Source organism: Scyliorhinus torazame, chromosome 12, assembly GCF_047496885.1.
Source record: "Scyliorhinus torazame isolate Kashiwa2021f chromosome 12, sScyTor2.1, whole genome shotgun sequence".
NCBI lineage: Eukaryota > Metazoa > Chordata > Chondrichthyes > Carcharhiniformes > Scyliorhinidae > Scyliorhinus > Scyliorhinus torazame.
In genome coordinates this window covers 182788080-182810809 of record NC_092718.1, presented here as the reverse complement: position 1 = coordinate 182810809, position 22730 = coordinate 182788080, and the positions used below count along the sequence as shown (strand labels likewise).

Sequence of the window (22730 nt, the reverse complement as noted above, 5' to 3'; positions counted from 1 at the left end):
ACATCCTGGACTAGTCTTCGCTGTAGATTCATTCATCTGGACCCAAGGTTCACTGTAGTTTAGAAACATGGCACTCACAGGCTTTTTGGAGAGAGATGGGTGGTTCTCCCGCAGCACTGCCAGAATCACAATTAAAACTCAAGGCATTTGGCCCAGTAACAGGGAAGGAATGGTGATATTGTTCCGAAGACAGGGCGGTGGAACCATGCACGTGTTACTCTTTCATTCTTTTAGGTGGTAAAGTCACAGATTCGATTCCCGGCTTGGGTCACTGTGCAGAGTCTGCACGTTCTCCCCATGTCTGCGTGGGGTTCCTGCAGGTGCTCCGGTCTCCTCCCACAAGTCCAGAAAGACGTGCTGTTAGGTAATTTGGACATTCTGAATTCTCCCTCTGTACCCGAACAGGCGCTGGAATGTGGCGACTAGGGGCTTTTCACAGTAACTTCATTGCAGTGTTAATGTAAGCCTATTTGTGACAAAGATTATTATTAAGGAGCCTTGGCGAGATGCTTCAGTTCATCTTTTAGATGGTTCATGCTGCAGCTAGTGGCAGAGGGAGTAAATGTTTAAGGTGGTGGATGGGGTGCCAATCAAGTGGGCTGCGTTCAACCTCGAGTGTTGTTGGAGCTGCACGCGGAAGGCAAGTGGAGAGTATTCCATCACGCTCCTGACTTGAGTCTTATGGTTGGTGAACTGGCTTTGGAGAATCAGGATGGGAGTTGTCACAGAATTTTCAGTCTCTGACCTATCACCATAGCATTTATATGGCTAGTCTAGTTTAGTGCAACTCCCAGAGGGCCAGGGTAAAAAAAGACACCAACAAAGTGTTTTACAACTATGGATAGTGACAGTACAAGAACCACATAAATTAATATATTAGTTCATGTAATTGAGAGTCCAATGAGGAGTTCTTTCGGGTAGGAGTTCAGGTTCAGCTGGCTGAAGACTGGATATGTAGAATTCACTTCACAGTCTTGGTGATACCACAAGATGAAGTAGCTATACAGAGACTGGGTCGGGTCTGCAGGGAATGGTAGGAAATCTCCAGCAGACAGGCATGAGGAGCAGTCTGTTGCCCGGCTTGGTGGCTCACCAGTTGGATGTTAAACATGCTCAAACTGTCCAGAAAGGCCAGAGGATTGGATTATGTGGCATATTATATTAATAATAAATTGCAGCTTAATAATTAGTTTGTGGTTTTGGCCAGAAGTTCATTGTTCCTCCTTAGGAGAGAGACAAAATGGTTATTAGCATTTCTTCCAGTATAATTTTCGATCTCTGATTTGAGGTGGGGAATGCAATTTGTCTAAATTTCCTCTGTACAGACCATTTGTAATGATCAACAGGCTGAGTGAAGAATTTTGTTTCTGTAACTCTTGTTGATAGTTATCAGAACAAAGGACCAAATGTGGTCATGTGAGAGTACCGTTGAGAAATGAGTGTGTATATAAATATCTGTAGTGAGTACCTTTAAGAAATGGGCGTTTATTACTGCAGTGATGTCAGAATGGGTAGACCTGGGCTGTCAGCTCTTTACTTTTGTTTTAGGCTGTTTGCTGCAGGGTGTGTTTTAGTTTCGTTTTCAGTGTTGGATCTGAAGTCAGACAAAGCAGGTGTACTGCTGTTCTCTGCAATGAAAAGATTATCTCTTGATCATTTGGTGAATTCAGAATTATATGTTTTCAGTAGTGACTTTAACCTGATGTGCTTCTGTTAAAGACTTACAAAAAAACATAACCTTTATGTTTAAAGGACAGTGTAAGCATTACTTAGTGTTGTACTCTTTGGGGGTTGTACTTGAATTAATGGTTGCTAAGATGTTCACTGTTTGAGTTCATAGAATAAACATTGTTTTGCTTTAAAAAATACTTTTCCATTTTCTGCTCTACCACACCTGTAGAGTGCTCCCCATACCACAATCTATTAAAAGTTGAGTCAGGTGAACTCCATGATACACTTTGGGGTTCTCTAAACCCTGGCCCATAACAAATTGGGGGCTCGTCCGGGATAAAAGTCTTATCTTTGTGAACTTAAAGACCGTGAGGGGTGAGCAGACTGTGGGTGCTTTTCAGGTGTGGTATTTTAGTTGAAGTAGGGAGTGTGTTGTGGACAATGACTCTTTCAGAGGCTTTGAAGTTTTTGGGGGTGGAGCCGGTCACATGCTATACCTTACGGACAAAGACTAAAAGCAGGCTGTTAGATTTGGCAAAAACATTGCAGTTAACATTACCTGACAAAATGCGAAACGATGAGATAATTATGGCGGTGGCTAAGCATTTCAAGTTGCCTGAGATACAGTTTGACTCATTGGAAATGGCAAAAATTCAGTTACAAATCAAACAAATGGAACATGAGAAAGAATTAAAGCAGTTTGAATACGAAAGAGAGCGAGGGAAAAAAAACAAAGAATAGCGCTAGCAGAACAAAAAGAAAGAGGGTTTGAACTTCACAAAATGGCCATGAAACATGACAGTCAGTTAAAATTGGCAGATGTAAAGGGAAACGTACAGTTGGATGATAGTGATGAGGATAGTGAGAAAGAGCGTCAAAGGCGAAGGCTTGGTGGGAATCTATTTAAATATGTCCAAGCATTGCCAAGGTTTGACGAGCAGGAGGTAGAAGCCTTTTTCACTTCATTTCAGAAGGTAGCTAAACAAATGAAATGGCCACAGGACATGTGGGTGTTACTGATTCAAACAAAGCTGGTAGTAGGGCTAGTGCAATGTTTGCATCATTACCGGAGGAGATGAAAAAATTCATCTTGGGTGCTTCTGAACTAGTGCCTGAAGCCTACAGACAAAGGTTTAGAAATTTAAGGAAAGAATTTGGTCAAACATACATGGAGTTTGAAAGGATCAAACGGAGTAATTTTGATAGGTGGGATAAGGGCTTTGAAAATAGACGAAACGTATGAAGCTCTCAGAGAAATTATACTTGTAGTTTAAAAATTCAATTCCTGATGTAGTGAGAACTCGTGTGGAAGAGCAGAGGGTTAAAACTGCGAGATTAGCAGCAGATGATTATGAATTAGTTCATAAATCAAAGCTTGGTTTCCGACATCAGTTTCTGCCTGAGGGATAGAAACTGGGGTCATGAGAAATATTCAAGTGATAAAAGTAAAGGAGATCTGATGGGAGATAATAAGGAGAGTGTACCTCAGATTAAAAAAGAAATCCAGGAGGGTGGAAGAGACATGAAAAGTTTCAAATGTTTTCACTGTAATAAACTAGGCCATGTAAAGTCACAGTGTTGGTGGTTGAAGAAAAGCACTGGGAAGGCTGATGTGGTAAAACAGGATAAGACAGTGGGGTTTGTTAAAGTGGTAAAATGCAAAAGATTGTACAGCCTGATGAAGGTGATTGATAAGAAGGTGCCAGATCTCTTTAAAGAATTTACTTGGGTGGGTAAAGTTTACTCATGTGTATCAGGAGGAGCAGGTAAAGAAGTCACAATTTTAAGAGATACGGGAGCTAGTCAATCTTTAATGGTAAGAGATGAGGAGTTATGTAGTTTGGGAAGAATGTTGCCAGAAAAAGTGGTAATATGTGGAATTCAGGGTGAGAGGAGTAGTGTTCCATTATATAAGGTAAGGTTGGAAAGTCCAGTGAAGAGTGGTGAAGTGGTAGTAGGAGTAATAGAGGAACTATCTTGTCCAGGAATACAGTTTATCTTGGGTAATGATATAGCTGGATCGCAGGTGGGTGTGATGCCTACTGTGGTTGATAAGCCAGTGGAAAATCAGACAACTGAAGTGTTGAAGGACGAATATCCTGGGATTTTTCCGGATTGTGTAGTGACAAGGTCGCAAAGTCATAGCTTAAAACAAGAGGAGAAATCAAAGAGTGAAGATGAAGTTGAAGTGCAATTGTCAGAAACAATTTCTGATCAGATGATTGAAAAAGAACAAGAACAGCTGGAGGATGAGGATATTTTCAGTTCAATCGGCGGAGTTACAACAAAAAGATATAGAAATAAAACGGATGTATCAGAAAGCATACACTGAAGAGGAATCTGAGTGTATACCAGAGTGTTATTACTGTAAAAGTGATGTCTTGATGAGAAAATGGAGACCTGTACATATGCAGGCAGATGAAAAGTGGGCATAAGTTCATCAAATAGTATCGCCGGTAGGATATAGAAAGGAGGTGTTGCGTGTTGCACATGAGGTACCAGTGGGAGGTCATTTGGGAATAAGGAAAACTCAAGCTAAAATCCAGAAACATTTTTATTTGCCTGGACTACATAAAGATGTAGTTAAATTTTGTCAATCATGTCACACGTGTCAAATGATAAGGAAACCTCAAGCAGTGATAAAATCAGCTCCCTTAATACCCATTCCAGCATTTGAGGAACCTTTTACAAGGATCCCAATTGCTTGCTTAGGACCGCTTCCTAAAACGAAAAATGGGAATCAATATCTTTTGACGATAATGGATGTGTCTACTAGGTTTCCAGAGGCCATTCCAGTGCGTAATATTACAGCTAAAAAGAATGTGGAGGAATTACTTAAATTCTTTACTAGGTATGGACTACCCACAGAAATACAATCTGATCGAGGATCAAATTTTACCTCAAGGTTATTCAAAGAAGTTATGGATAGCTTAGGAATAAAACAATTTAAATCAACTGAGTACCATCCAGAATCGCAGGGAGCGTTAGAAAGGTGGCATCAGACATTAAAGACAATGTTGAGGGTTTATTGTCAAGATTATCCAGAGGATTGGGATAAAGGAATTCCATTCGTACTGTTTGCAATTAGGGATGCACCTAATGAGTGAAACAAATTCAGTCCTTTTGAACTAATTTTTGGTCATGAGGTTAATTAATTAAATTAATTAAGGAAAAATTGGTGAGTGCGAAATCGGAAATTACATTATTGGATTGTGTCAAATTTTAGGGAACGATTAAATAGAGCAGGTGAATTAGCTAGACATTTAAAAGTTGCACAAAATGTGATGAAATGGGTAACGGACAAGAAATCCAAAGTTCATAGTTTTGCCTGTGGTGATAAAGTTTTAGTATGGTTACCAGTGGTAGGTGAACCTTTAAAAGCAAAGTTTTGTGGACCTTATCAGATTGAAAGGAAATTAAGTGAGGTGAATTCTGTGGTAAAAACACCAGATAGAAGGAAGACTCACTGAGTGTGTCATGTGAATGTGCTTAAAAGATACTTTGAAAGGGAAGGAGAGAAAAAGGAGGTTTTCATGAATCTAACTCAAAGTGACGAACCAAATCCAGATTTCTGTGAATTTGACATACCTCAAATTAAATTGGAAAATGAGGATGTTCTTAAAAATTGGGGTAAATTGGGTTACCCTCCAGAGGAAAAACAGACTGACCACAAAGAGTTATTGATATCACATGGGCATATTTGTGGAGATAAATTGGGAAGTACTAAAATGGCTAGACATGATGTAGATGTGGGAAATGCTGTTCCAATCAAACAACATCCATATAGACTTAACCCTTTGAAATTGGCACAGGTTAACAAAGATTGAGAGTATGCTTAAAAATGGCATAATTGAAGTGGGTTGCAGCCAATGGAGCTCATCCATAGTGATGGTACCTAACCCAGATGGTACCCAACGGTTGTGTGTGGACTATAGAAAGGTTAATACAGTTACAAAACCGGACTCTTATCCTATCCCACGTTTGGAGGATTGCATTGAGAAAGTGGGACAATCAGCTTTTATTTCCAAATTGGATTTACTTAAAGGTTACTGGCAGGTACCTTTTATACAAAAGGGCAAAGATTTCAGCTTTTGTGACTCCAGATGGTATATACCAATTCAAAGTTATGCCGTTTGGCATGAAAAACGCCCCAGCCACATTTCAACGGCTAACTAAACAAAGTTGTTTCAGGATTACCCAATTGTGCGGTATACATCGACGATCTGGTCATTTTCAGCCAGACATGGAAAGAACATTTAAAACATTGATCGACTTCAGGAGGCGGGTTTGGTGATAAACCTAGCCAAAAGTGAATTTGAAAAAGCCCAAGTCACTTTCCTTGGTCATACAATCGGACAGGGTCGAATGATCACGGGATGTGAAACCAATAGTTGAGGAGTTTCCAATACCCTCAAGCTGAAGGGAAATAATGCGAGTTCTTGGCATAAGTGGATTTGATCGAACATTTGTGCAAAGGTTTTGTAGCAAGATTGCTCCACTGATAGACTTGCTGAAGAAACGTCAAAAATTTCAGTGGACAGCGGACTTTCAACAGGCATTTGACGGCCTGAAAGCTGTGATAACCAATGCTCACGTGTTGGAGAATTACAAGGGACTCTAAGTCAGATACTTTAGTTCAATCTGATCAAAGAGAAATACTGAGGCGTAGAGAAATGCTTCTGCTTCTACGTCGTGCTTCTTGTCCAAAGAGACTGGCAATCGGGAAGGATTTCAGTTGGAGGAAGAACAAAATAAAATGGACTATATTATTATACCTGTTTGCGCGTTGTTTTTTGAAACAAATGTGTATTTACTGTATGCATTTCTTATCAGCCTCCCCGAACAGGTGCCGGAATGTGGTGACTAGGGGCTTTTCACAGTAACTTCATTGAAGCCTATTTGTGACAATAAGCGATTTTCATTTCAAGTATAGTGAAAAGGTGAAAAATGAAACCATCTTGAAGTTGATGGTTTATTTTTTTTCTTCGTGGGAGGTGTCATGTGAGAGTACCTTTAAGAAATGGGGGTGTGTATATAAATATCTGTAGTGAAAATACCTTCAGGCAATGGGTGTTTATTACTGCAGTGATGTCAGTGGGTAGAGCTGGGTGTCGGCTTTTTACTTTTGTTTTAGGCTGTTTGCTGCAGGGTGTGTTTTAGTTTCGTTTTCAGTGTTGGAGCTGAAGTTAGACAAAGCAGCTGTACTGCTGTTCTCTCTGCAGTGAAAAGACCATCTCTTGGTGAATTCAGAATTATAAATGTTTTCAGTAGTGACTTTAACCTGATGTGCTTCTGTTAAAGGTTATTTTTTTTGTAAGTATTCTGGATGTTAAAAGGGCAGTGTAAGCATTACTTCATGTTATACTCTTTGGGGGTTGTATTTGAATTAATGGTTGCTAAGATGTTCACTTTGTTTTAAAAAGGTTAACTTGAGTTCATAGAATAATCATTGTTTTGCTTTAAAAAATACTTTTCCATTTCTGCTCTACCACCCCTGTAGAATGGGCCGTGTGCTCCCCATACCACAATCTATTAAAAGTTGTGGGTCAGGTGAACTCCATGATACACTTTGGGGTTCTCGAAACCCTGGCCCATAACATCGTTCATTAAAAAAATCCATTAAAAATAGTAATAAGAGTAACATTTTTGAACATCGTACCGGATTATTTTTCATGGCTTAGGAATCCAACAAATGTCATCCAAGTTGATGCTGAAGAATAGAAGAGCACAAAAAAAATGCACATTTTATTTCTAATTGCACAGTCACTTTCTTATTCCCTTTTCTTATCGGAGGAAGGGCTTTTTTTATTCTACCTTTCTCTTTTACCACTCCGACCAAATTCCTCTGCTATAAAGCAATACCAGACAAGCTTAAACCTGTGACTTTATCAATCAAGTCCACTTATAACCCAGTTCAATGGGAATGGATCTTCTGAAGTTAAATTTCTCATTGTTTAGTGTAAATATACAAGCTGGTGTAGGAATAAAAGCAGCACTCGTTATGTAAGCACAGTTCTTTTCTTTAAGAGTACACAAACGTAATCTTCCAATTTGTTTGCAGGTACAATAAGAGTAAATGGCAACAAAAAGGGGATCTTCACTCGCCAGAGACAGCCTAAATCTTCAGCTTTCCTTCTTCGGGATCGCTATTGGAAACTGGCAAATGAGACCAAACACATTCCTTTGAGGCATCATGCTGGTGGCCACTGAATACAGAAGAAACTAGTAATCCTGTACCATGAAGAAATGGAGTATTGTGTCAGTACATTTCCTAAGTAATACTAAATTTATTGCCTCAACTTGCTTTGAAGACTAATATTTTCATCCTAGAGCTTTTTATTCATTTATGCGATGTGGGCATGGGATATTGCGCATTCCTAATTGCCCCTGAACTGAGTGGCTTGCTGGGCTATTTCAGAGAGCAGCCCTTGAACTGAGTGGCTTGCTGGGCTATTTCAGAGAGCAGCCCTTGAACTGAGTGGCTTGCTGGGCTATTTCAGAGAGCAGTTAAGAGTCACCCACATTCCTGTGGATATGGGGGGGGTCACATGTAGGCCAAACCAGGTGATGACAGCAAACATCCTTCCCTAAAGGACATTAGGGAACCAAATCGATTTTCACAGCAATCGACAAAGGTTTCATGGTCAGCATTAGAAATTTATAATTTCAGATTTTTATTGAATTCAATTTTCACCATCTGCTGTGGTGGGATTCGAACCCAGATCCCCAGAGCATTACCCTGGGTCTCTGGATTTCTGGTCCAGTGACAATACCAGTACACCACCCACCATCAATTGAAGTTGCTCTCTAGCCACACGTCCCATTTGGAAAAGATAACATCTGGACTAGGACTAGTGTTCAGTTATCCCATTCCGGTTTAAGCATGAAATCCTCAAATGCTGATTGCACTGTTAATTCAGTGTTCCGAGACTAATGCATCAAGACAGTAGCTGTTTTCACAGCTGCAAAAATTATAGCAAATTAGTGTGCATTGATGTTTTTTTAAAACCACAAGTTCAGAACGAAGGGCAGCATGGTGGCACAATGGTTAGCATTGTTGCTTCACAGCGCCAGGGTCCCAGGTTTGATTCCCAGCTTGGGTCACTCTGTGCGGAGTCTGCACGTTCTCCCCATGTCTGCGTGGGGTTCCTTCCACAAGCCACGAAAGGCGTGCTTGTTAGGTGAATTGGACATTCTGAATGCTCCCTCAATGTACCCGAACAGGTGCCGGAATGTGGCGACTAGGGAATTTTGACAATAACTTCATTGCAGTGTTAATGTAAGGCTACTTGTGACGATAAAGAAGTACTGAAATTCCAATCCAATATATGTACATTACATCAGAAGCTTCAAGGAATGCTTCATAATTTATGTAATCTCAGCTATAATGCTAAATAGTCTCATCTCCCTTTTGGTAGAAAGACTCTTTGGATGAGGCTTTAAACTCTATCCGCCTGAGTTATTCCCGATGTCCTGCTAATATTTACCCTTCGATTGACAACACAAACACCACTTATGGTGGGAGTTTGCGGTGTGTAAATTGGCTGCTTTGGGGATAGAATTCCACAACTGTCCCCTTATATAGTGAAAACTATGGGCCTTACTTTATAGGTTTACCTGTTTTGAAACCAAGAATCCATGTTGAAGTCTTGATTTTTTTTTAAAAAATTCAAATGACAGTCTGCCTCTCTCATTGATCAGTAATTAGAATATTTACATTTCTCTCGCAAAACGCTTGCGAATAATGAGGCTGGTTCGTTCAAGATTTAATTTGAAAACTGAATTCCAATTAGGATATGGTATGGGGATACTTTTAAATGCTTTGAAGTTTGTTTGTTTTTAATTTGAGTTTTTGAAATTTTCCCTTCAGCTCTACTGCAAATAGATTTGAAACTGTTATATAAGCTGAAGCAAAACAAAATTCAACATTTCAGTTAACTAAATGGTACTGGGAAACTGCACCTGGTTCAGGCTTTTGAATGTGTTACCTTAAAATAAAATGGCAATCCAAAGTTCTAAGTGCGATCATATCAATGTTTTTCCAGAAAGCCATAAACTATGAAACCATGTTTCTGAAAGTGTTTGTATGATTTCGGCGCAGATTGTAATGTGGAATTTTTAAAGTGCTATGTAAGAAGTAATATTTGTGGATAGGAAGTGCAGATGTTTCAACATACTGACAATAGCTGCAATCCTTATATTCCTAGTTTTTCCAGAATAAGTCTGTTTTTAGGATGAATTACTTTAAAAAGCAGAATTTTTCTAAAAATAAAAGTGTGAGCCTAATATTGAAATCAGTGAAGTTCATTTGTGTATATATGGAAGGAGTATTTGCACTGGCTACAGCCAAGAAATTAATAGTCAAGGTTTTCAGTTTGGTATCAAAGTAATGGCCTTGTGAATGGAATACAAAGTATACTATACATCTTAGTAGAAGTAGAACTGATTTATAGCTGCTTATTACAGTAAAATCCAGCTATTTTTCAATGTTCTATGCACTTATTGAAAAGAATAACTTACGTGGACAATTTGGCAAGTGCTGCATCGGTGTGTTGAGGCTCCAGCCCAGTGACCGGCTTCGCGTGCCACTCTATCCCACACTCCAAGCAACCTTTAACCCCAGATGAGCTGCCATGACCCCAAAATCACAGCCGCTGCCCCCAAGGGTGCCAGATTTGGGGCACTGTACCGGTGTTATTAATCAACATTTCAACACACTGAAGTATGCCGCAACAAGCATAACGACAAGAAAATAAAGTAAGGGGGACAGTGACAAGCTTCCTCCGCTCGTGACTATTTAAAATTCACCCAAAAGTTTACTTGTAGGAAATTCTGAACAAAATGAGCACCCACAAAGCGCAGAGGACCTCATGTAGATTCTACATTTATTTCATACCAAAAAATTCTGTGCAATGAATACACATTCATACATATTTACAATTTGTTTTTTGCTATTTAGCAAAATCATAGTCCTGAACCTATATATAAAACCATTCTCATCTGTGGCTGTGAAGGGGATCAGTGCCCAGAGTCCACCTTAAAAAGTTTTTCTTTAAACACATGTGCTCATGAGCTTGAAGCAGCATTAATAAATAACTCTGATGGAACATATTATACAGATCAAGAACATAGTACTTCTGCCATGCTAAATACAGTTTACAAAAATAAAGAGCATTTGTCACCCTGTCACTTTCATATTGAATAGACAATGATTTACTGTAACGAAAACCATTTTAGTTTGCCACTTCTAAATTAGGGGTCTGCTCATGCCTGTATTGATGCCAATACCAGGAGTTAGTGATAGGCCAGTACCAATAGGAATGAATTGATAGTTATATTCAGTTACAGTACATCATGAGCAGTAAACATGGGCTTCATGCTAGACAGTGCAATATAAACAAATTATGGTCATTGGGTGGGGGGGTGTAAATACAACTGGACTTCTGAGATCTTAAATTTGTTCATCTCCTTGCTGTTTATAAAGACCTAACACCAGGAGGTGCACAAAGTAAAATATTTGAACCAAGCCCAAAGCATTGGCTAAAAAAAGGTCAATCTTAAACTTGTTTTGCAGCAATTGTAAGTAGAATTGCAGTAATCTAGTACAGTTTCATTTCAAAAAATAGGATCAAGTATGAGCATAAGTGTCGTCCACAGCCAAGATATAAAGTATCAGTACTACAGTATCAGTAAACTCCTTTGGAATTTTTACAGCTTATTGGGTCACAGGAATGTCACAATAATAGTACAATAGCATTCAGTGCTCTTCTGGAGCTCAGAAAGAGATAGACTTCAGGTAACTTACTGTACCAGCAGCTTCAACGAGCACAGATACGATAAAGGCAATTCTTCTATGTCCAGGATTTAATCCTTTTAGACAAGCTTTAACTGTACCCAACATCCTCTGATTTATTTGTATTCTATGATGAATGCAGTAATGGCTTTAAAATTTGCCAACTAAATAGTTACAGTGCAAGGGGTTAAAAAGAGACCCAATTTAGTAAGAGCACAAAAAAAAGTCAATTTAGTGTTGAGATAATACTGATTGCATAAATTACGAAGTTTACATGCACAGCATCCTACACATTAACAAGTTTTGATTTTTTTAAAAAATCATTGTGCATTAGACTTGGGACAAATGCCCGTTTGCATATAAGGTTGTCGGATAGAACTGGACTTTTCCGCCAGTAGATGCCTGATCCACTGATCAAAAGCACCGCCCCATCCATTAAACACAACTTTACACTGACAAGTAGGCACAGTAAAGTCTTACAGAAAATTGATATGAATTGTTGAGCGACTACAGATTTAGCAGTCGTCAGATTGAACCTGTGCATATGAACACAGTTTGAGGTATACTAACACTGATCATAGGTTCATCGGCATTATGTTTTTAAGGGTCTCAATTAGAAGCAAAGGTTATTTAAAATATTGCTACTATGAACAATAGTTACCAATTCTAAGTTGTCATTACAATGTTCTATTAATCCTTTTTTTGCAATACAATCCAATAGGTTGGTCCCACAAAATTAAAATAACCTCCCCGCTAATGAAACCATGAGCTATATGGGAAATTCAAAAGGCTGTTAGGTTATCAGCTAGCATAATAGTCCAGGATACTCCTGGATATTAATAATTCTATCAGGTTTGAAAAAGCCATGAAATTTTCTACCCAATTATCCACCTTGAGTAGTTTTGGGGACAGTTTACGTTCAGTTTGAGACCTTTGCTATCCATTACTGTAAAGATATAAAACAGTCTCAATTAAAAGCACAAATGGTGGTCAGTGTACCATCGCACACTGAATACACACAACTAAAACTCCTTCAAGTAATACTTGAGGCGGCACTGATCCGGGTTTTCAAGGATATTTCAAAGCCAGGAAAAAGCCTATTCTGCCCTGTTGTCTATCTGAACAAAATAGGGTGGTGGGATTAAACAAGCTCTCCCCCAAAATAGCTCTAACACCAATGTTCAGTGAAATTACATTTTTCAATTTATGAACACCAGGCATTTACATAGAATGAAAGAAAGGATTTTTCTGTTCAGCAGTGGTCACATATCTAAGTATAACTTAAGTCAGCCAAATTGAACTTAAATGCTTTTAATGTTAGTTATCAACATTTATTTTTATTACCTAAAAAAAGCCACCTCCACCTTGCCAATACAACCAATTAATTAGTAAGCTATATTTTAATTAGAATGCTTTTGAAAATATCAACTTTTCCTTATTAATTAACATGACACAATGGTGTTACACTAGAGGAACAAAGGGCTTCAGCCTACTGAAAATCTCAATATAAACAAAATACTACTTTAATAAAAGTAAAGTGGTATGCAGCACAATCAGATTGAATAAGGGTCCCTTAAGAAAGGTCCGTTTTCAAACATTATGGGCCTGGTTGACCATACATTTATATTGTCTTGGTCTCGATGCTTCTCCATTCGTAGTGGCAGTATTAAAATACTGAAGTAAACAGTGAACAAGCAGTCAAAAATGAACATTTCTTGAAGTGCAACACAAGATGTTTTAAACGTTTGTTAAAAGGTATTACATTTTTAGATATGCTTTTTACATGAAATCCTGCCCCAATATTAGTCAAAACCGTAAAGATTAAAATGTTTGGTATTGAACTACTAGGTTCTCTGAAGCATATTTTCACAATCCTAGCAAGCTGCGACGAGAGCTCTCACACTGCAAGTTGTGCTAATTTAGGTACCTTTGTGGTATGCTGTGACTGCATAGTTGGCTTTTTCAAACCGCCCATGCACTCAGGAAAAAGAAATTGAACCCACAGCATTCACATCAGGTCATTCAACCAAGATGGACAATTTCCAGACCCATTAATCAGTGAGCACCAAGACCCAGGACACCCATTAGCCACTTCCTGTGCAATATAAAACACCTGTATATGATTTTTTAAAAAAATTCCTCTGTAACAGAAGGCACTTTCATTCACAATTTAACACGCAGTGTACTTTATCAGGGGGGGAGGGATGCTTAAACAAATGCTACTTAGTGTATGCAGGTTTCTCAGAATTCAGATCTCCTGAGGAATGTGTAATACAGTTAAAGCTTGCTTTCAGTTGGCTTGTCTGTTAATCTTCACGTGAGGGAAGATCAACCAAAGTTAAGTCCAGGGTCCCACACAAGTATTCAATTTAAAGAAAAAAATTGGTTCTCAATGATTTTGATTTCCTTTATACCATATACATCTCTCTCTCAAAAAAAAAAATTTACTGCCAAATAGACATAATGGAAGCAGGCTCTCCAGGTGATAGGTTTGCAGATCATTTAGATTATTCCTGTTTGGATTGGAGTTGCTGTTTCCAGGCTTCATTCAAGTAAACCAGTCGTTTATAGTTGATGATAAAGAGAATGATGTTCAGGACATATGTGGTGATGCAGATTATGCAGAAGTCCTTCAGTACAAAGTAGAGGATGTAACTTAGATACAGTGCACCCACCACAGACACTATGGACGTCGTCATGAGTATTAAAGCAGCCATTGCACTCACCGTCATACCTGCAAGAAAGGGAGGAATGTTATTTCATAAACAAAATGATTTCCGTGTAATGAAAGGCTTTAACATTTACACACATTCACATCAATAAATGTCACTATTTGAAAAGCTAACTTGCGCAGTAATTTAAAAAAAAAAAAAAAATTTAAAGTACCCAATTATTTCTCTTCCATTGAAGGGGCAATTTAGCCAGCCAATCCACCTAACCTGCACACTTTGGGTTGTGGGGGTGAAACCCACGCAGACATGGGGAGAATGTGCAAACTCCATATGGGCAGTGACCCAGGGCCGGGATTCGAACCCGCCGTAGTCCCAGCACCATAGCCCCAGTGCTAACCACTGCACCATATGCCTCCTGACTTGCGCAGTAATAAATTATTTGAAAATTACCACAGCCCACAAATATAGATCCTCCTGAACAAGGTTCTCCTGTACCAATGTTCAAGAAGCAGAATATCTGTCACAGATTATCTTAAATAAGAAACTAATAGTAAAAGTGACCAAGATTACTCTTGTTTCCATACTGGCATGAGGCTTATATCAGAGAAACTGATTAGTCCTTTGGATTTTCATCCGAGAATAGTTCAGGCATTCAGAAATATACACATATGATATCACAGTATAACCTCACCCCCAAATTAGGTTTTTTCTGCCAGTGTGATGTGCCTACAATCATGCAACGAACGTATGCTTGAAGGAAAGCTATTAAAACTGGTCTAGATGGCCAAAGGCAAAGTCTGATAAATGACCAGAGCACTGAGCAAGTGTTCGAATAATCTATGCTCCAGCAACCAACGGTTAGCTGCACTTCAACCTCTGCACATGGAAGTTTTCATGGTCAGTGAATGTGCTATGTGAAATTTGCTGAAAACTTGTGCAAACGATGGCGCACATGCATGATAATGCATTTCCAATACAATGGAATAAATTTGGGGATAAATAGTGCACGTATTTTTATACTGCACACACAATTTCTCAAAAATGCCACTGAAACGCTCTGCTGCTGCCCCCCCCCAATTCAGACCAGACAATAAATTTATATCAAGGCATTTCAGGTGCAAAAGGACCCAGGGTTGCACTTGTGTTTTTTGGCAACTATTTCCTCATGTGGACATGTGAACTGTAGGTGTCATATCTTTAAATGCACCTTCACTGAATAAAATTAATATCTACAATTGAATTTGAGACGTGCTGTGACATCCAAAACAGCTGCCCGAATCCTAACGTGCCAAATCCCTTTCAGCCCTCACCCAATGCTTGTTGGCTGACATTGGTTTGATTTTAAAATAGTGTTAAAATACCTCAATGGCATCACTGTTCCCCTCTCTATACCGTCCTTCGGCCTAAAAACCCACCAAGAATGTTCTGTTCCTTCAACTGTGGGTTCTACTCCAATTCAGTCACCCCACGACTAGCAATATGCCTAAGCTCTGGATTTCCTCCCTAAACCTCTCTGGATTGCCACCTCTCTCTGTCAAGATGCCACTTAATAATAATAATCACTCATTGTCACAAGTTGGCTTCAATTAAGTTAGTGAAAAGCCCCTAACAAGCCTTTAATGTATTTCATCAAGCTTTTGGTCACTTGCCCCATAAATTCCTTATTTGGCTGCTAATTCTAGTCTGATGGTGCTCCTGCGAATCGCCCTAGGAAGTTTTACTATGCTATATGTTCTATATAAATGTACGTTGTTGGTCAGCAATAACTTGTTGACAGGGAGATGAGTATAAATTTTGGCAAAACTTGCCAGTTGCACCATTTTAGGAAATTCAGGACCAAGTAAATGTTTTAAATTGGAGCTAGAAATGCAGCAACCTGCCAATTCCCGACATTAATTTAGCATAAATGTCAGCAATCTAGCACCCAGAATCTTGTGGAAGCAACAGAAGAAGACCAACAGCTAAGTAGTTTAGGGTGCATGCCAGTCCTCCGGATGGCTTTGGTCTACATGGAAACCAAGAACTGCTGACTGATTTTCTCTGTAGCCTGCCAAGCTTTGCTGCCTTTAGATGGAGAACTTTTGTTGAACACCAATAATGGCAACAGTTCGGTCATGCCAATTTAGGAAGGAGGATGCTACAATTGGCTACAGTGGGCCCAGGCTGAAAAAGGGGAAGAAAAACAAAAGAAAAATCAAACTCTACCGCACTGAGCGATGGGCGAGCAGGATGGTCACAGATTTGATTGAGTCTGTGCAAAATTCACAAGATGAAAGATTAGAAGACTACTTGTACCCTTCCATTATGGCTATATAATTCCGTATTTCAATTGTTATTAATGATACTGGCTACAAATCAAAATTTAAAAAGTTGCAGTTACATATCATTCATGGAGTCCTTATGTTACCTACTTTCTCTCTCTCCCCCCCCACCTCCGCGCGCATTTAGTATTTTACATTTATTTCCAATATATTTAATATGCCATTGTTGCCCCAAATGGTCTAATTGTCCAACTAATTTTATAGTTTCCAAGTGACTCCCTCAGATTGAATCCTCTTAGATTGTAATATCTGCAGATTTGCATTGATTTGCATGGCATGGTGGTTATTACAAATTAGATGTCCCAAACCCACGTGGCAGAGCTTTTCGGAGTCAACAAGACAAGCGACCAATTTAAAGTTAATGAAGTGGCTAGGCAAAATTTCCAACTCCAAATTTCCTCTCCTTTGGTATGACACAACTAATGTCAACCTATCAAGCCATTCCCTCACCCCCATAGTCAATGCCCTGGTTCCCAGTAAAACCATTATTTTGTTGTTCCACTTGATACATTGCCATCTTGTACTCTTATATAAAAATAGCATAAGACTCTGGGTACAGAAACTACCAGTATTAATCACCAAATCTAGCTCGACCATCTTACTGTATCTCACTGTCCTCTGCCTAAACGGTTTCCTGTTCTATTATTATGCAGGTCCAGGATAATCCTAGGTTACTGCTTTTCAAGACTTTCACCTTTTCCAGCCTTCCTCCTCCTGCTTCCTTGGAACCCAATATTCTCTCAATCACCAAAAACATGTATTTCTATCTCCTCAACCCTTCCATTAGACGACAATTAGTGACTCCATTATTAAAACTCTTGGCTATCCTTGTATCACCATCAAGATACAATTATTACAACACTGCCCTTCCCTCATCCACCTTCCCTCTGTCCAACCATTAATGACAAAGCTTCAAGTCACCCTTGTCCTATTTTCTGAGACTCCTTGCTGACACTGCGTTGCCTTGCTGGCTTGAACATAAAACCCCGTATTTTGTTTTGTAAAAACACCTGGCTCTCTAACTCGCTCTATTGGAAATCTTCTGAAAATTCATCTTTTACACCCAAGCCTTCACATTCTCTCCTGAATTCAGGTTTATTTGCTTTTACTTTGACTCTAAAGTGGCATTGGGTATTTTGAATGTGAAAAGGCGATAGGCAAAAGCAAGTTGTTCATCTTCCACTTCTAACTTCACATATGAACAGGTTTGGTCGCCTTCTCTAAAGAAAGACATACTGGCATTGGAGGCAGTCCAGGGAAGGTTCACAAAGTTGATCCTGGGTAGTGCATCTGGGAAGTTTCCGGTTGCGGCGTTGCACTGCTAAGCAGCACGTTTCGGCAGCTCCCGTTCTAACGGACTTTTGGGCTCTTTTCGGGAGCCCCAACGGAAATCTTTTCAGACCAAACCCAGTGTGGGGTGACGAAGGAAGGTGTCCCACCGGGTGTGTATGGAAAGGACCAGTGGCAGTGGCCAGATTGCGAAGGATCCTCTGGAACAGCGGCAGAGAAGAGAAGGAAGAAGCAAGATGGCGGCGGATGGAGCCCAGACGACATGGGGCCCGGACCAGCAGGAATTCCTCCGACGGTGTGTGGAGGAACTAAAGAAGGAGGTGCTGGCGCCGATGTTATTGGCAATCGATGGGCTAAAAGAAACACAAAAGGCCCAGGCGATAGAGCTCCGTGGGGTGAAGGCAAAGGCAGCTGAAAACGAGGATGAGATACAGGGCCTTGTGGTAAAAATGGAGACGCATGAGGCGCTACATAAGAGGTGTATCGAAAGGCTCGAAGTCCTGGAGAACAGCTCGAAGAGGAAGAACCTCCGGATTCTGAGTCTCCCCGAAGGAATGGAGGGAGCTGACGTTGGGGCTTATGTGAGCACGATGCTCCATACGCTAATGGGAGCTGAGGCCCCCTCGGGCTCCCTTGAGGTGGAAGGGGCTCACCGGGTCCTTGTGAGAAGACCAAAGGCTGGAGAACTACCAAGGGTGATAGTGGTGAGATTTCACCGCTTCACGGACAGAGAGGCTGTCTTGAGCTGGGCCAAGAAGGTACAGAGTAGCAGGTGGGAGAATGCGGTGATACGAGTGTATCAGGACTGGAGCGCGGAGGTGGCGAGAAGGAGGGCGAGCTTTAATCGGGCCAAGACGGTGCTTCACAGGAAGAAAATAAAATTTGGGATGCTGCAGCCGGCGCGATTGTGGGTCACGCACCAGGGCAAGCACTACTACTTTGAAACGTCGGATGAGGCATGGACCTTCATCCAAGAAGAGAAACTGGACCAGAACTGAGGGACTGATGTTGGGGGTGACAACGAGGTTGATGTACAGAAGTGTAAATGGGGGAATGGGAGGTTTATAGTATCGAGACGATAGACGGGGAATTTTTCTCCTCTTGATGGGGGGACACTGAGAAATGTGGGCGCCGGTGGAAAAAGGGACTGAGAGGGGGGATGGGGGAGCTGCGCCATGGGGGGCGGGGCCGATCCAGGAAAGCGCGGGGTTTTTCCCGCGCTATGGAGATGATGGCAGGAAGATAGGCGCAGGAAGGGAGTTCCACGCACAGGGGGGTCAAGGAGAGAACGGGAGAAGCCGGGGTCAGTTAGAGTTAGCTGACTTTCGGAAGCACCATGCTAGATGGGGATCTAGCGGGGGGGGGGGGGGGGGGGGGACTGGGTTGCTGCTGGGAGCGGGCAAGAGAAGAGGTGGTCGGGACGGGAAGGCGCCGCCTGGGGGACGGGTGGGTGCGTGGTGGTGAGTGGTAGATTGCAGGGAAAGGAGGTCGTGCTGGTAAATGTATATGCCCCGAACTGGGATGACGCGGGATTTATGAAGCGGATGCTGGGACGTATCCCGGACCTGGAGGTGGGAAGCCTGGTAATGGGGGGGGGGGGGTTTCAATACTGTGCTGGATCCAGGGCTAGACCGGTCTAGATCCAGGACCGGAAGAAGCCCGGCAGCGGCCAAGGTGCTTAGGGGGTTCATGGAGCAAATGGGGGGAGTGGATCCGTGGAGATTTGCTAGGCCGTTGACCAAAGAGTTCTCCTTTTTCTCTCATTTCCACAAGGTATACTCTCGAATAGATTTCTTTGTTTTGAGAAGGGCACTGATCTCAAAGGTGGCGGGAACGGAGTATTCGGCCATAGCCGTTTCAGACCATGCCCCGCACTGGGTGGATCTGGAATTAGGAGAGGAGAGGGAGCAGCGCCCACTCTGGCGACTGGATGTGGGATTATTGGCGGATGAGGGGGTCTGTGGAAGGGTGCGGGGATGTATTGAGAGGTACCTGGAGGCCAATGATGATGGTGAGATCCAGGTGGGGGTAGTATGGGAAGCGCTGAAGGCGGTGGTTAGGGGAGAGTTGATCTCCATTAGGGCTTACAAGGAGAAAAAAAAGAGGTCAAAGAAAGGGCAAGATTAGTGGGGGAGATTTTGAGGGTGGATAAAAGATATGCGGAAGCCCCGGACGAAGGACTATATAGAGAGAGGCAAAGACTTCAGACGGAGTTTGACCTGCTGACCACAGGAAAGGCAGAGGCACAGTGGAGGAAGGTACAGGGGATGAGATACGAATATGGGGAAAAGGCGAGCCGGCTGCTGGCCCACCAACTTCGCAAGAGGATAGCGGCGATGGAAATTGGGGGAGTTAGGGATGAAACGGGAACTACGGAGCGGAGAGCAGGGAAGGTAAATGAGGTGTTTAAGACCTTTTATGAGAGGCTATATAGGTCCCAACCCCCGGAGGGAAAAGAGGGAATGCAACAGTTTCTGGACCAACTAAGGTTCCCGAGGGTGGAGGAGCAGGAGGTGGCAGGTTTGGGGGCGCCAATTGAGGTGGATGAGGTGACTAAAGGGCTGGGGAACATGCAGGCAGGGAAGGCCCCGGGACCAGACGGGCTCCCGGTGGAATTTTACAGGAAATATGTGGACTTGTTGGCCCCGCTGCTGGCGAGAACCTTTAACGCGGCCAGAGAAGGGGGGGCTCTACCCCCGACAATGTCGGAGGCGACGATATCACTAATCCGGAAGCGGGATAAAGATCCGCTGCAATGCGGGTCATATAGGCCTATCTCACTCCTGAATGTAGACGCCAAGCTGCTGGAAAAAGTGCTGGCGACGAAGATCGAGGATTGTGTGCCTGGGGTGGTGCATGAAGACCAGACAGGGTTTGTAAAGGGGAGACAACTGAATGTCAACGTGCAACGGCTATTGGGGGTGATAATGATGCCCCCAGCGGAGGGGGAGGCAGAGATAGTGGTGGCGATGGATGCAGAGAAGGCATTCGATAGGGTAGAGTGGGAGTATCTATGGGAGGTGTTGAGGAGGTTTGGGTTTAGGGAGGGGTTTGTCAGGTGGGTCAGACTCCTATATTGGGCCCCAGTGGCAAGTGTAGTCACAAACCAGCAAAGATCGGAGTATTTTCGGTTACATAGGGGAACAAGGCAGGGGTGCCCCCTGTCCCCATTACTGTTCGCGTTGGCAATTGAACCAGTGGCCATAGCGTTGAGAGACTCTAAGAAATGGAGGGGGGTGGTTAGAGGGGGAGAGGAACATCGAGTGTCACTCTACGCAGATGACCTACTGCTATATGTGGCGGATCCTGTAGAGGGGATGACAGAGGTTATGCAGATATTGAGGGAGTTGGGAGATTTTCCGGGATATAGGCTAAATATGGGGAAGAGTGAGCTTTTCGTAATACACCCGGGGGATCAGGGAAGAGGAATAGACGCCCTGCCGTTAAGGAGAGTGGAAAGGAGCTTCCGATATTTGGGGATTCAGGTAGCTAGGAGCTGGGGAACTCTACACAAACTCAATCTGACGCGGCTGGTGGAGCAGATGGAGGAGGATTTCAAGAGGTGGGATATGCTGCCGCTCTCACTGGCGGGCAGAGTGCAGGCGGTAAAAATGATGGTTCTCCCAAGGTTTCTTTTTGTGTTTCAATGTCTCCCCATTCTGATCACGAAGGCCTTTTTCAAGAAAATAGACAAGAACGTTATGAGTTTTGTGGGGGCAGGGAAGACCCCGAGGGTAAGGAGGGGGTTCCTGCAGCGTAGCAGGGACAGAGGGGGACTGGCGTTGCCGAATCTGGACAACTACTACTGGGCCGCCAATGTGGCGATGGTTTGTAAGTGGATGAGGGAGGGAGAGGGGGCGGCGTGGAAGCGGCTGGAGGGGAACGAGCCGAATCTGGACAACTACTACTGGGCCGCCAATGTGGCGATGGTTTGTAAGTGGATGAGGGAGGGAGAGGGAGCGGCGTGGAAGCGTCCTGTCAGGGAACGAGCCTAAAGGCGCTGGTGACAGCGCCGCTGCCACTCTCTCCGAAAAGGTATACCATAAACCCAGTGGTGGTGGCAACCTTAAGGATCTGGGGGCAATGGAGGGGACACAGGGGGTGACTGGTGCCTCGGTGTGGTCCCCGATCAGGTACAACCATAGGTTTGTCCCAGGAAGGATGGACGGAGGGGTCCAGAGCTGGAATCGGGCAGGAATTAGGAGACTGAGAGACTTGTTTATTGATGGGGAGTTTGCGAGCCTGGGAGCGCTGGAGGAAAAGTATGAGTTGCCCCCGGGGAATATCTTTAGATATATGCAAGTGAGGGCGTTTACGAGGCAACAGGTGAGGGAATTTCCGCTGCTCCCGACACAGGGGATCCAGGATAGAGTGATTTCCGGGGTATGGATCGGGGAGGGCAAAGTGTCCGAAGTATATCAGACGAGAGACGAGGGGGAGGCGCTGGTAGAGGAGCTGAAGGGAAAATGGGAAGAAGAGCTGGGGGAGGAGATTGAGGAGGGGCTGTGGGCTGATGCCCCAAGTAGGGTAAATTCCTCTTCCTCGTGTGCCAGGCTTAGCCTGATACAATTCAAGGTTCTACACAGAGCACATATGACGGGAGCAAGACTAAGCAGGTTCTTCGGAGTGGAGGACAGATGCGGGAGGTGCTTGGGAAGCCCGGCGAACCACACACACATGTTCTGGTCGTGTCCGGCACTGGATGAGTACTGGAGGGGAGTGGCAAGAGTGATTTCAAAGGTGGTAAAGGTCCGGGTCAAGCCAGGCTGGGGGTTAGCTATATTTGGGGTAGCGGAAGAGCCGGGAGTGCAGGAGGCGAAAGAGGCCGATATTCTGGCCTTTGTGTCCCTGATAGCCTGGCGAAGGATCCTACTTATGTGGAAGGAAGCGAAGCCCCCCGGCGTGGAGGCCTGGATAAACTATATGGCAGGGTTCATAAAACTGGAACGAATGAAATTTGCGCTGAGAGGATCGGCTCAGGGG

At 42.7% G+C, this 22730-nt stretch overlaps 2 protein-coding genes across 2 annotated transcripts in view; one reads left to right on the top strand and one right to left on the bottom strand.

Moving 5' to 3' along the window:
- The window catches only part of gusb (glucuronidase, beta), a 45919-nt gene extending 35954 nt beyond the window's left edge, over positions 1-9965 (top strand). Inside the window, exon 12 of the mRNA XM_072469470.1 lies at positions 7733-9965. Coding sequence (XP_072325571.1) covers positions 7733-7881 — 149 coding nt within the window. The 3' untranslated portion in view covers positions 7882-9965. The remainder of the gene's footprint in view (positions 1-7732) is intronic.
- A 574-nt stretch (positions 9966-10539) lies between these two features.
- The window catches only part of LOC140386779 (vitamin K epoxide reductase complex subunit 1-like protein 1), a 76220-nt gene continuing 64029 nt past the window's right edge, over positions 10540-22730 (bottom strand). The window contains exon 3 of the mRNA XM_072469472.1: positions 10540-14198. Coding sequence (XP_072325573.1) covers positions 13972-14198 — 227 coding nt within the window. The 3' untranslated portion in view covers positions 10540-13971. The remainder of the gene's footprint in view (positions 14199-22730) is intronic.